Source organism: Mus musculus, chromosome 6 (genome assembly GCF_000001635.26).
Source record: "Mus musculus strain C57BL/6J chromosome 6, GRCm38.p6 C57BL/6J".
NCBI lineage: Eukaryota > Metazoa > Chordata > Mammalia > Rodentia > Muridae > Mus > Mus musculus.
The window spans coordinates 18165526-18178462 of NC_000072.6; the positions used below are offsets into that span (position 1 = coordinate 18165526).

At 40.6% G+C, this 12937-nt stretch overlaps 1 protein-coding gene across 1 annotated transcript in view, besides 8 other annotated features; it reads left to right on the plus strand.

Moving 5' to 3' along the window:
- Positions 4177-5313: a promoter, noted in NCBI's record as "-1122/+15 promoter". NCBI's record gives the evidence for it as "EXISTENCE:reporter gene assay evidence [ECO:0000049][PMID:7526924]".
- Positions 4177-5603: a biological region, named in NCBI's record as "Cftr promoter region". NCBI's record gives its function as "regulatory_interactions: Cftr".
- Positions 4443-4813: a silencer, noted in NCBI's record as "Pu.Py region; -856/-486". NCBI's record gives the evidence for it as "EXISTENCE:reporter gene assay evidence [ECO:0000049][PMID:7526924]".
- Positions 4467-4763: a nucleotide motif, noted in NCBI's record as "nucleotide_motif; Pu.Py region; may form single-stranded structure (PMID:9581539)". NCBI's record gives the evidence for it as "COORDINATES:motif similarity evidence [ECO:0000028][PMID:7526924]".
- Positions 5080-5313: a promoter, noted in NCBI's record as "-219 core promoter". NCBI's record gives the evidence for it as "EXISTENCE:reporter gene assay evidence [ECO:0000049][PMID:7526924]".
- Positions 5150-5183: a conserved region, noted in NCBI's record as "conserved_region; human-rodent conserved". NCBI's record gives the evidence for it as "COORDINATES:sequence similarity evidence [ECO:0000044][PMID:7526924]".
- Cftr (cystic fibrosis transmembrane conductance regulator) overlaps positions 5162-12937 on the plus strand; it is a 152084-nt gene continuing 144308 nt past the window's right edge. Inside the window, exon 1 of the mRNA NM_021050.2 lies at positions 5162-5351. Within this exon, the coding sequence (NP_066388.1) occupies positions 5299-5351 (53 nt within the window). The 5' untranslated portion in view covers positions 5162-5298. The remainder of the gene's footprint in view (positions 5352-12937) is intronic.
- Positions 5170-5209: a protein binding site, noted in NCBI's record as "CREcf; GS1 probe". NCBI's record gives the evidence for it as "EXISTENCE:protein binding evidence [ECO:0000024][PMID:9581539]".
- Positions 5363-5603: a silencer, noted in NCBI's record as "ISE; +64/+304". NCBI's record gives the evidence for it as "EXISTENCE:reporter gene assay evidence [ECO:0000049][PMID:7526924]".

Genomic DNA, 12937 nt, shown 5'->3' on the forward strand with positions numbered 1-12937 from the left:
GATCCTGATTCAACTTTGGTACCTGGTATCTGTCCAGAAATTTGTCCATTTCGTCCAGGTTTTCCAGTTTTGTTGAGTATAGCCTTTTGTAGAAGGATCTGATGGTGTTTTGGATTTCTTCAGGATCTGTTGTTATGTCTCCCTTTTCAGTTCTGATTTTGTTAATTAGGATTTTGTCTCTGTGCCCTCTAGTGAGTCTAGCTAAGGGTTTATCTATCTTGTTGATTTTCTCAAAGAACCAACTCCTCGTTTGGTTAATTCTTTGAATAGTTCTTCTTGTTTCCACTTGGTTGATTTCACCCCTGAGTTTGATTATTTCCTGCCGTCTACTCCTCTTGGGTGAATTTGCTTCCTTTTTTTCTAGAGCTTTTAGATGTGTTGTCAAGCTGCTAGTATGTGCTCTCTCCCGTTTCTTCATGGAGGCACTCAGAGCTATGAGTTTCCCTCTTAGAAATGCTTTCATTGTGTCCCAAAGGTTTGGGTACGTTGTGGCTTCATTTTCATTAAACTCTAAAAAGTCTTTAATTTCTTTCTTTATTCCTTCCTTGACCAAGGTATCATTGAGAAGAGTGTTGTTCAGTTTCCACGTGAGTGTTGGCTTTCTGTTATTTTTTTTGTTATTGAAGATCAGCCTTAGTGCATGGTGATCTGATAGGATACATGGGACAATTTCAATATTTTTGAATCTGTTGAGGCCTGTTTTGTGGCCTATTATGTGGTCAATTTTGGAGAAGGTACCATGAGGTGCTGAGAAGAAGGTATATCCTTTGGTTTTAGGATAAAATGTTCTGTAGATATCTGTCAGATCCATTTGTTTCATCACTTCTGTTAGTTTCAGTGTGTCCCTGTTTAGTTTCTGTTTCCATGATCTGTCCATTGGTGAAAGTGGTGTGTTGAAGTCTCCCACTATTATTGTGTGAGGTGCAATGTGTGCTTTGAGCTTTACTAAAGTTTCTTTAATGAATGTGGCTGCCCTTGTATTTGGCGCATAGATATTCAGAATTGAGAGTTCCTCTTGGAGGATTTTACCTTTGATGAGAACAAAGTGCCCCTCCTTGTCTTTTTTGATGACTTTGGGTTGGAAGTCAATCTTATCAGATATTAGGATGGCTACTCCAGCTTGTTTCTTCATACCATTTGCTTGGAAAATTGTTTTCCAGCCTTTTATTCTGAGGTAGTGTCTATCTTTTTCTCTGAGATGTGTCTCCTGTAAACAGCAAAATGTTGGGTCTTGTTTGTGTAGCCAGTTTGTTAGTCTATGTCTTTTTATTGGGGAGTTGAGACCATTGATGTTAAGAGATATTAAGGAAAAGTAATTGTTGCTTCCTGTTATTTTTGTTGTTAAAGTTGGCATTCTGTTCTTGTGGCTGTCTTCTTTTAGGTTTGTTGAGGGATTACCTTCTTGTTTTTTCTAGGGCATTGTTCCCGTTCTTGTATTGGTTTTTTTCTGTTATTACCCTTTGAAGGGCTGGATTCGTGGAGAGATAATGTGAGAATTTGGTTTTGTCGTGGAATACTTTGGTTTCTCCATCTATGGTAATTGAGAGTTTGGCAGGGTATAGTAGCCTGGGCTGGAATTTGTGTTCTTTTAGTGTCTGTATAACATCTGTCCAGGCTCTTCTGGCTTTCATAGTCTCTGGTGAAAAATCTGGTGTAATTCTGATAGGCTTGCCTTTGTATGTTACTTGACCTTTTTCCCTTACCGCTTTTAGTATTCTATCTTTATTTAGTGCATTTGTTGTTCTGATTATTATGTGTCGGGAGGAATTTCTTTTCTGGTCCAGTCTATTTGGAGTTCTGTAGGCTTCTTGTATGTTCATAGGTATCTCTTTCTTTATATTTGGGAAGTTTTCTTCAATAATTTTGTTGAAGATGTTTGCTGGCCCTTTAAGTTGAAAATCTTCATTCTCATCCACTCCTATTATCCGTAGGTTTGGTCTTCTCATTGTGTCCTGGATTTCCTGGATATTTTGAGTTAGGATCTTTTTGCATTTTCCATTTTCTTTGATTGTTGTGCCGATGTTCTCTATGGAATCTTCTGCACCTGAGATTCTCTCTTCCATCTCTTGTATTCTGTTGCTGATGCTCAAATCTATGGTTCCAGATTTCTTTCCTAGGGTTTCTATCTCCAGTGTTGCCTCACTTTGAGTTTTCTTTATTGTTTCTACTTCCCTTTTTAGGTCTAGTATGGTTTTGTTCATTTCCATCACCTGTTTGTATGTTTTTTCCTCTTTTTCTGTAAGGACTTCTACCTGTTTGATTGTGTTTTCCTGTTTTTCTTTAAGGACTTGTAACTCTTTAGCAGTGTTCTCCTGTATTTCTTTAAGTGATTTATTAAAGTCCTTCTTGATGTCCTCTACCATCATCATGAGATATGCTTTTAAATCTAGGTCTAGGTTTTCGGGTGTGTTGGGGTGCCCTGGACTGGGCGAAGTGGGAGTACTGGGTTCTGATGATGGTGAGTGGTCTTGGTTCCTGTTAGTAGGATTCCTCCGTTTACCTTTCGCCATCTGGTAATCTCTGGAGTTAGTAGTTATAGTTGACTCTGTTTAGAGATTGTTCTTCTGGTGATTCTGTTACCGTCTCTCAGCAGACCTGGGAGACAGATTCTCTCCTCTGAGTTTCAGTGCTCAGAGCACTCTCTGCTGGCAAGCTCTCTTATAGGGAAGGTGCGCAGATATCTTGTATTTGGACCTCCTCCTGGCCGAAGAAGAAGGCCCAAAACAGGACCTTTCTCAGACACTGTGTTGCTTTGGCAGTTCCCAGAAGCTGTCAGCTTCTGTGGTGCAGACTCTCACCTGTGCAGACTAAAATCCTAAGTTCCAGGGAGTCCTGGAACCAAGATGGTGACCGCTGCTCCTGAGGCCGAGGCCGTCTCCCGAGCCAGGCGGACACCTGTCCTCTGGTCCGGATGGTGGCCGGTTATCTGCGGCCCGCCCAGGCTGCTGCCTCAGCGGCTCTGTGCTTCTGCCCGTTCCAGAAGCTGTCCGGTTCTCTGGCACACCCTCTAACCTGTTCAGACTAATTTCCTAAATTCTGCTGAGTCCCGGAACCAAGATGGCGACCGCTGCTGCTGAGGCTGAGGTCGCCTCCCAAGCCAGGCGGACACCTGTCCTCTGGTCCGGATGGTGGCCGGTTATCTGCGGCCCGCCCCGGCTGCTGCCTCAGCGGCTCTGTGCTTCCGCCCGTCCCAGAAGCTGTCCGGTTCTCTGGTGCACCCTCTAACCTGTTCAGACTAATTTCCTAGGTCCCGCGGAGTCCCGGAACCCAGATGGCGACCGCTGCTGCTGAGGCTGAGGTCGCCTCCCAAGCCAGGCGGACACCTGTCCTCTGGTCCGGATGGTGGCCGGTTGTCTGCGGCCCGCCCAGGCTGCTGCCTCAGCGGCTCTGTGCTTCTGCCCGTCCCAGAAGCTGTCAGGTTCTCTGGCGCACCCTCTAACCTGTTCAGACTAATTTCCTAAGTTCTGCTGAGTCCCGGAACCAAGATGGCGACAGATTTTGGTTTTTCAAGACGTAGTTTCTTTGTGTTGCCATGGTTGTCCTGGAATTTGCTCTGTAGACCAGACTGGCCTCGAACTCAGAGATCTGCTTGCCTATGACTCCTGAGTGTTGAGTTCTGGGATTGAAAATGTGCGTCACCACTGCCGGGATAGAAAGAACGTTCAATTTTCAATAAAGAAAAAAAAAATTCAACTCTATTTTAACTTGCTTTGGCAAAACAGGGTTTAGATATTTAAGTGTTGACTCTTTACAACCCAGCAGGGTTTTGTGTTGGACACACATTTCTCACACCAAAAACCTTGGAAGGAAGGTGCACAGCTTGGGAAACTTCCAAAGCCTCCAGGGAGCTAAAGACTCAGGTTTTTCTCTCTGTGAGCTTGAGTGACTAGGACACTTTTGCTTCAGTGACTCAGAGGCCCTTTTAGTGTCTCAGTCAAGATATTTTGCTTAGCAGACTAGGGAAAGGAAAGGAGGGTCATTTAGTTTAGACTGTCCACCTGTTGTTTTTTAGCACACACACATGAAATACCACACTGCACACTGAGCAGGGCCCGGAGGTAAAGGGCCCTCTTTGCTCTCTTTGTCCTTGAGGACTTTGGCTGTAATTATGACACAGCAGGGCATTGTGACATATATGTACGACACACATGTACCTCATAAGGGAAAGTAGTAGCTTCCCTTTCCTTGGTAGGACCTTTGCTGTAATTATGACATATCAGGGAATTGTGACATATGTGTATGACACACATATACCTCATAGGTATTTGTGCCACTATGGCTACTCTAGAGCCTTCAGTCAACAGAGCTTAGGTCTTGTCCAGCTCTTGAAGGGCTTACTGAGGTGGACACCTCAGAGTACTGTGGAACTTGCTGCTTCCTGAGTGTTCTTTGATACAAAAGAGCCACATTTTCATCTCCTTTTCAAAATGGATCTTGAAAAGTTATCTGTAACTAAGCCAGGAGCTAAGGAGACAGGAGAAAGAGGGAGTGAAAGAGAAGAAAAACGAGGAGAGAGGAGTGAAAGGGAAAGAGGAAGGGGAAGAAAAGAGGAAGAAAGAGAGGAAAGAGGAGAGCGAAATGAAGGAGAAAGAGATGAAGGTGGAGGAGGAAGAGGAAGAGATGAAGAGGAAAGAGATGAAGGCAGGGGAGGAATGGGAAGAAAAGAGAGAGGAACAGACGGGGGAGAAAGAGATAAAGGAGAAAGAGGAGAAGAGGAAGGGGGAGAGGACGAGGGAGAGGGAAAGGGAGAAGGAAGAGAAAGGTTCCAGGAAGCCAAGGAGATCAGTGAGTGGTCTTTATTTCCACGAAAAAAGGGTTCTAAGTCCCGCAGATTGGCCACGGTTTACCCGGGCCCAGGGTCGGGCCCGCAGTCTGAGCCGGTGTTGCTGTGGCTGCCTGAAGGTAGGCACGCGGGGGGATCTGGAGGGCGGGCGCTAAGGCCGAGGGCCAGGGAAAAGGTGGCGCCGGCGGGCGGGCGGGCGGGCGCGGGGCGCGCTGGAGGAAGGAGCGCAAGGAGCGCGCGGGGCGGGCGCGGGCGCGGGGCGTGGAGAGCAGCGACTGTGAGGCTGGGCTAGGCAGCGCTGGCTTTAACCTGGGCGGCGGAGGCGTGGGGAAGAAGGCTGAGGAAGGGGAGGTGTGTGGGACCCGAGTGGGTGGGGGGAATTGGAAGCAAATGACATCACCTCAGGTCTGAGTAAAAGGGACGAGCCAAAAGCATTGACCTGGTCCTGGATATCCAGATGTCGAGTCCAACCTGAATTTAGCCGAACACAGACCTCATTGCCTCACGGAGACATCATGCAGAAGTCGCCTTTGGAGAAAGCCAGCTTTATCTCCAAACTCTTCTTCAGGTGAGAGGGTACTCAGCGGATCTTTGCACGGACACATGTGCCTATGCAGGAGAAGGGAATGAATATGGGCAGACTTTGGGAAAACAGGAAGAGATTTTTGTTGTGTTTGTTTTGTTTTAAAAGGTGTGTTGTCATTCAGTGCTTTAAAGGAAATAAGCATTTTTGTACAATAAAATGAAGCTGATTGAATAGAGAACAAAATATACTTGCAACTGTGAATCAGACTTGCAACAGCCAAATATGCTACGGAGCAATAGATATATATTTTTTTAATTTCCTGAAAAAAGTTATACTTCATAAGTGTACTTAATAGAACATTCCTAAGATTGGTCTGTTATTTTCTCCAAGAAAAGCTGACCGCAAGTGCAGTGCCTGTGTAATAGGTGCTCTGAAAACATTTGTTGACTGAATTTTTTTAAAAGTCCAGGAATTATATTGTATTTACTTTTTGCCGTTGTAATATTGAGTAAGTCTAACATGCTCATCACAGTTACATTATTCTTTTTAAAAATGAGCAAGTCAGTTAAAATATCTAACTTTAAAAAGAAATAATATAAGCAATGCATTAAAAAAGTGAGTTACCATGGGGATATGAAACTAGAGTTTTAGCCACTGAAGCTATATTCAATTGACAATTAGGACATTGTTCTCTTATCCTACATTGTCAAAAAACCAAACCCTCAATCTAATAGGATTTTTAAATTAGAATTTAAGTTGGAAGACCTAGGCAAGAATTAAGCGCTTTGTATTTGAAGTGCTCCGTGGAGCTTCGTCTGCTCTGATCCTGTAGTGTGAATGAATGAAAAGAGCAGCGCTCATGGGTCCTCAGCTGACTCACCCCCCCCCCCCCACACACACACCAATGAGTCAGCACACTGAAGTATCATAAGTGTCGAATATGTTCTCAACCTGCCCTATGCTGTGGGTAGGGGGCAAGGCTCAGCCTTAGTCTTCCTGATGTTCCTTTTTCAGCCGGTCTAGAGCTCAAGGCTGAGGAAAGACAAGTGCTTCTGCAGGAGAGCTCCCCCCGGTGGTTGGGAGAGAAGGAAGGGCTTTCTTCTTTAGAATGAATATTTGTGGTGCCTTTTGTTACTTCATCTATAAATCTAGCTTATCGGTCTGGATCTATTTTCTTATTACTTACAAAATCAGAATGTCACTTGACATACATGTGAGGCTTTTATGAAAGCCTATTGAGGAACCTAAATGTCAATGTGTCTGTAAAGGCAAGTTTTCAGGAGAATGAATATCTCTTGTGTGGTTTTCCCACTAAGTAGTAAGAAACTTCAAAATTTTTCACTTATCAAAGTGTTTCAAAAATTTCCCGTTTTTATAACCCACCTAATAAATTGTAGTGTGCTTTACAAATGTTCTTAGGCTGATTTGGAAAGGAAATGTATTATAATGGCTGTGAAATTTGTTAAGAACATACTCATTTCTGCCCTCCAAATGATTTCATAATCAGTTGCTTTAAGAATAGGTGTGTTTTTAAGAGTTTAGTTCCTACTATTTATAGGAACTGACATTTAGCTAAGTACTAGTCAGTGATTATAAACTTCCTTCTGGACTTTAATTTTCAAAGAGTAAAACCCTTTTCTCCACTGGACTAGGCAGTGCCGCCTAGTGACCAGGGCAGTGGGCCCTGGATTCCCATGGCCTGGACTCAGGCTGCAGATCTACTGCTTAGTAGGCAAGCCCTTTGGTGTCTCTGCATGACTTCAGTGCTACAACTTGGAGTCTGTCAGTGTGACACATAATGTAATGGGTTAGTCTGTTGAGGAATATATGCTGTGCTTTGAGGACATGTTAGCTGCCCTTACTGTTGTTTACATGTTTACATTCCTCGAAGTGCTGGGATCCTCACTGTAAAGGACAGTGAGTTTATTTCTGCTGGGTGCACTTTTGTGACTATAGCCTGTATCTATGCCATTTGCTTGAGAAGTTAGCATAGGGGATAGATAGCCTCACGTAGCATGGGCTTGTTAGATACTTAGATGAAAGCCATGCTCTTACATCAGATCTCCTTCAGTGCCTTAGAATTTAACCTATCCCATCAAGCTTAGGGTTATAAAAGACTCCTAAAAGCTGACTTCTATGTGTCTACTATTATGGTCTTGGTTTTGGATTATATTAATTAACATTTTAATTATTTAGATTATGTTACTGAGAAACCAAAACAAGTTTAATAATAATTTAAGTACTTTTTATTTTTTTAAGTTTTCAGTAAGTAAAAAAATGGAAAGACATTGGAATTGGTCTAACACAGAAGATAATTTTACCATGAAAATTTCAAGTAATTTTTTTTACTTTCATGGAAAATAAATGCATTAACTTGAAGGTGTAATGATAACATTTATGAAATAAGTTGTTTCAAAACAAGTGGTGATATATTTATACAGAATTTATGATTGACATATTAGTGGAATTAATTCCTAAAAACCTTTGATTTGTAGAAATGTTTGAACTTTACACTTTCATAGAGATTTAAGAAAAAAGATTATGCCTAACGTGTACCTGTTAGTGTGTGTGTGTGTGTGTATGTGCGCGTATGCATGTTTGTATGACCATAGAGTGCAGTATAAGCTATCATCTCTTGAGTCATGTCTCTCATTGGCCTGAATCTCACCAGTTATGTTAGACAGACTTGCCAGTGAACCCAAGGGCTTTCCCTGACTCTACCTTCTCAGCACTGGGATTACAATCTTGTGTCACTCTGCCCGCCTTTTCACCTAGGAGCTTGGGATTGAGCTCGGTTCTTCATTCATGTGAAGTTCTTCTCTGACTGGGTTATGAACAGTCCCAAGAAATTGGGTAGCAACATTTCCATTCTGTTTGTGATCCATATTACAGAGATTATACTTGACAAAACTTAAGGTTATCCAAATCTGAAGGCCACTTTTGATATACTGAGGATATGGTATTTAGAAAACCAAGAATTGCTGTCCCTTCAGTTGATGGATGTCATACAGTGGCCACAGCTCCAGATTTCATTTGGCTTTTCTTTAATAGAAATGGGAAGAAGCCACATCTAGGATGGAGAGACCCTCTGTTTGGACAGTGTACAAGCACTGCCCGATACTGGCTCTGTGCCAGCAACTTAGGACTCCCTTCTGTTTATTTTCTTTTCACTGATAATGTTTGGTTGTTACACAGCTCAGAAATTTCAACTTGGGATTTATGTTAGGTTCATGTCAGTTTTGTTTAGTTTAATCAACAGTTCTAAGAGCACCTCTTGTACAGGACATGATGAAATCATGATTTTGTGTATGTGCATATATATGTGTATAATAAATATCTCTATACAGTGAAATTTATTTTAGTTGATATCACAATTATTAAAATTTATTTTAAGGTTTTATAGCACATTACTACACAATATATTTTGATAGTCAATTCCTCAGAGCAGAGGAAGCTATTATCTTAAAAATAACTTCTTCAACATTTTGTTTGATATACGATGAAATACTACTCAGTGCACACTGATATACAAGGGAAATCAAGGCTTTTTGTTTTCTTTATGGAAGTTTGACTTAACTGTGATAATTCCTAAGTGTTAAAACATGTTTAAGAGGTCCACAAATAAATATCACCATAAAGTATGTTATTACTGTTAATGCCCTTTCATAGGAACCTGTAATTTCACTGCGGTAGCACTATAGATAAGTATAGGATTGCCAAACCATAAGGGAAGGGCGGTAACCATTTAGCATGCAGTGAGATATTATTTGTTGAGACTTTAAAAACACATCTGAGTCAGCAGAGTTTGGGCCGTTTTGATTTGCTCTTCACCATGCATCTTGTGCATTTCCTCAGAGCCAAGTCTGCAAAGCAGTGAGTATAAGAGGCGAAAACTATGAAAGAGGTCCACTTATTTGGAGATACTAACAGAGGGATTTCATAAATACATTTTTCATCATCAGTAAGGGAAACATTTTAATGGCTTCCCTTCAGCTCTTAAGAATGGAATGGATGCACCATGTAGGGTTTTCTTTGTAAAATCAGCATTACAAAGTGGCCTCTTCATGGACTTGATTGTCAGAGAACTTAGGCTTTTAGCAAGAATACTCTAGTAGTTCAGATGAGGCTTGTCAAAATGTCAATTTCAGTATAAGCCATTAATTATCTTTTGACATTAATGACTATTTGAAATTGTAAACTACTTTTGTGTTTAGTATTCACATCATTTCATGACTCCAGGATTACATGATTATAATACCTGTTTCTTGTTGAAATTGTCTCACAATGCTAAACATCATCTATATGCAGTATACATACATACTCTACCCTCAAAATAATGGGACAATCATTTTGATACAATGGGTGAGGGGAAACAACTGTTGACACATTTTTTAATAGAGTAAGTATTCCTTCACATTTTCCTTGTGATGTTTATCATATAAACTCTTCAGAAGGCAGTCTACTTTATGACTCCTTGTTCTAGGGCAGTAGTTCTCAACCTGTGTGTTTCAAGGGTTAAATGACCCTTACACATGTGTTGCATATAAGCTATCCTACATATCAGCTCTTCACCATACAATGAATAACAATAGAAGAATTAGACTCATGAAGTAGCAACAAAAATTATCTTATAATTTGGATTCACCATAACATGAGAAACTGTATTAAAGAGTTCCAGCAATAGAAAGGTTGAGGACCACTGCGCTAGGGTAAGGGAATGGTTTGGAGATTTTTGAAGTCTTTAGCATTGTTAGACTTCTTAGCTTGGAAGATATTCTCTTGATATCATAAGATTAGCTGTCCTCCCCACCCAAGTCAAAGGGGTATTTCCCCAGTATTTCCTGTAGGTCATGATGACTCAGAGCAATGTTTGGAGGGCAATTTCATTCACTCCCTTTTCACCACCACCGTACTCCATGCTTGGCATTAAGGTGGTAGAGGCGCTGCCCTCTGAATGAATGAATACCTTAAAACTGATGATCTCAAGCCACAGAGATCCCTATCCCATACTCATGGCTGTCTAGCAAGGTTTGATAGAGAAGTGTTGTATAGGAACTGCAAGAACAAGTGAGAGAACAGCAGTGGTTCAGAGAAGGTCTGGAGTCTGTCCTGAAAGCATGTGACAGAACTTGGGAGGTAGATCTGGAAACTAGCAAGGGCTAGACCCCTGGGTACCTTATATATTTCTTAGGGCTTTATTGCACTGCTCATGAAATGAAAGGTGGGAAATTTTAAGCAGGCAGAGATGTGATTATTTCAAGATTGTTGGCGTTTTTTTTTTTGTTTTTTTGTTTTTTTGTTTTTTTTAAAGACTGACAGAAGGGATAGAGAAAGATGCCTGAAAGATGTTTGGGAAGCAAAATAATCATATTTTTAAATTAGAGGTGGAAGGTGAGAGTGAGGAAAAAATAAGAGGGCTTGGATGGGTCAGTTTGGGTGGTAGAATGGTAGGTGATACATACTATGAAGTGGGGTCCTTCTATTAGAGGCAGAGGCCTGGTGTGAGGTTAGATGCCTATGCAAGACTGCAGTCTCTAAAAGAAAGTGCAACTGGCTTGAGGTGGGTTATACAGTTTGAATGAATTCTTTGTCTTGTCAATACTGTTTTTCAACAAATAATAATTAGTCAGAACTAATATTTTATTTGGTAGTGCTAGGCACCAAACCCAGACCCATGTCTATATTAAAGCATTCTCCTACTAAACTGCACCCCAGCCCCAAGTAATTACTTCTTAGCAGAGAAATTCCTAGCACTTAGTTCAGACAGATTTGCCAACTAACATTTGCTTTTCTACTCCATTACACCTGACATTTAATAGTCACTGTTTTCTTTACATAAAAATATTGGTCTCTCCCTCTCTCTGTCTCTCTGTCTCTCTGTCTCTGTCTCTGTCTGTCTGTCTGTCTCTCTCTCTCTTTCTCTTTCTCTCTCTCTCTCTCTCTCACACACACACACACAATTAAAAGCCATCATGGATCAGTGTCAGTGATCGAGTAAGACATTAGGTATTCCCATAATTCAGTGCATCAAGTACATAATTACAATGAGACCTAAAAAATTATTCACTCTTTTAAGAGTTTATAGACCTGTTGAATTTAAGAGTCCGAGATAGCAATCCCAATAGCAGGGCCAAGGATTTTTGCAACAGAATTTGATGAACCAGATAGGCACTATAAGATGAGTTCATTATGGTGAGGATAATAACCTTGAAATATAAATGTGACTTTTTAGTGATGTGTTAATTATTTATTTATGCAAGCCTGTGTATGCGCATTTATTTATCATTACTAGTGAGCCTCTATACTTACCAGGTTTCTAACAGTTAACAGTCTTAGACTCTATATAAGAATTTATTAAAAATTCTGTTTATTCTGCCTAAAGTTTCATTGTATTATTTTTAATAACGCAACCTTTTTTTCTTTGTAATAAGATGGCTATCACATTCATTTATAGGTTCTGTAATTATATTACTTAGTTTAATTAGACTAGGCATTAATTTTGATTCATAAAATCATTGACTGTTTAAAGTAGTTGATATATAATAAAATATTACAGTTAAAAATGGACTTTCTTGAAAACAAAAATTATTGAATATTTAAAAAAATTAATGAAATCTTTCACCTGTGTTGTTAGCAAAATGTAACTTCATTTAGAAATGTGTAATGTGTTAGTAGTCCTTTACTCAGCCGGCCCATGGATTCCCTGGAGTATGAAACTGCTGACTTGTTGGCACAGGTGTCATCGGAGCCTTGAGAGCCAGGTGCTTTGCTGCCACAGAAGGGGAGCAGAAGCAGTCTCTTGTGGTTCACTCTCCTTTTGTCACCATTGTGACCACTGCTTCTGCAGAGTGACATCAGACACAGTCCAGTGGATTTACAACTCATTAGTAAAGCAGTATGTCAGGGCTCTGCACTTAATGGAAACTTGTTCAGGGTTAGTGGTGTGGTAAGATGGAACCCAGCTGTAAGTTGTAATATTTTATTATGTATCAACTACTTTACATAGTCAGTGATTTTATAAATCAAAATTAAAACAGGATGAGGAGATTCTTGAAATTAGAACCTTCTACTTCACAAACAACAGCCATTTCTATAGCTTTTCTTTACTCTGACAAATACTAAGTATCTATATAGGTTCTCTGTGGAATATAGCACACACATAAAATGGAAAATATATTAAATATGCCAAGTCCTAGATCCCATGTGTACCTGTTAATTAAATTTATGGGAAAGAACAACTTCTATGATCTCCTTTAACAAATGCTAAGGTAATTCTTCTTTTTGCTAACATCTAAAATCATCAACTCAACGATAAAACAGGTTTGGATAACCCAACAGGTCTTCATTGGGCTAACATCCTCCTCCTCCTCCTCCTCCCCCTCTTCCTCCTCCTCCTCCTCTTCAGTAAATTAACAATAAAGACACAAAAATAGGTCAACTCGGAATTCTGTAGTTTTGCCTCTATCTTCCAGCCCTTATTAAGTACACTCAAGAGATTACATACATTATCTCAGTGAAGTTTTTAATCTGTCTTTGATAATTGCACATATAAGAAATGTGGTTTTAGGGGACTGCAGTTTAGCAGCCACCAAGCTAAGAGATGTGATGTCAGATGTATCTTTAGATTG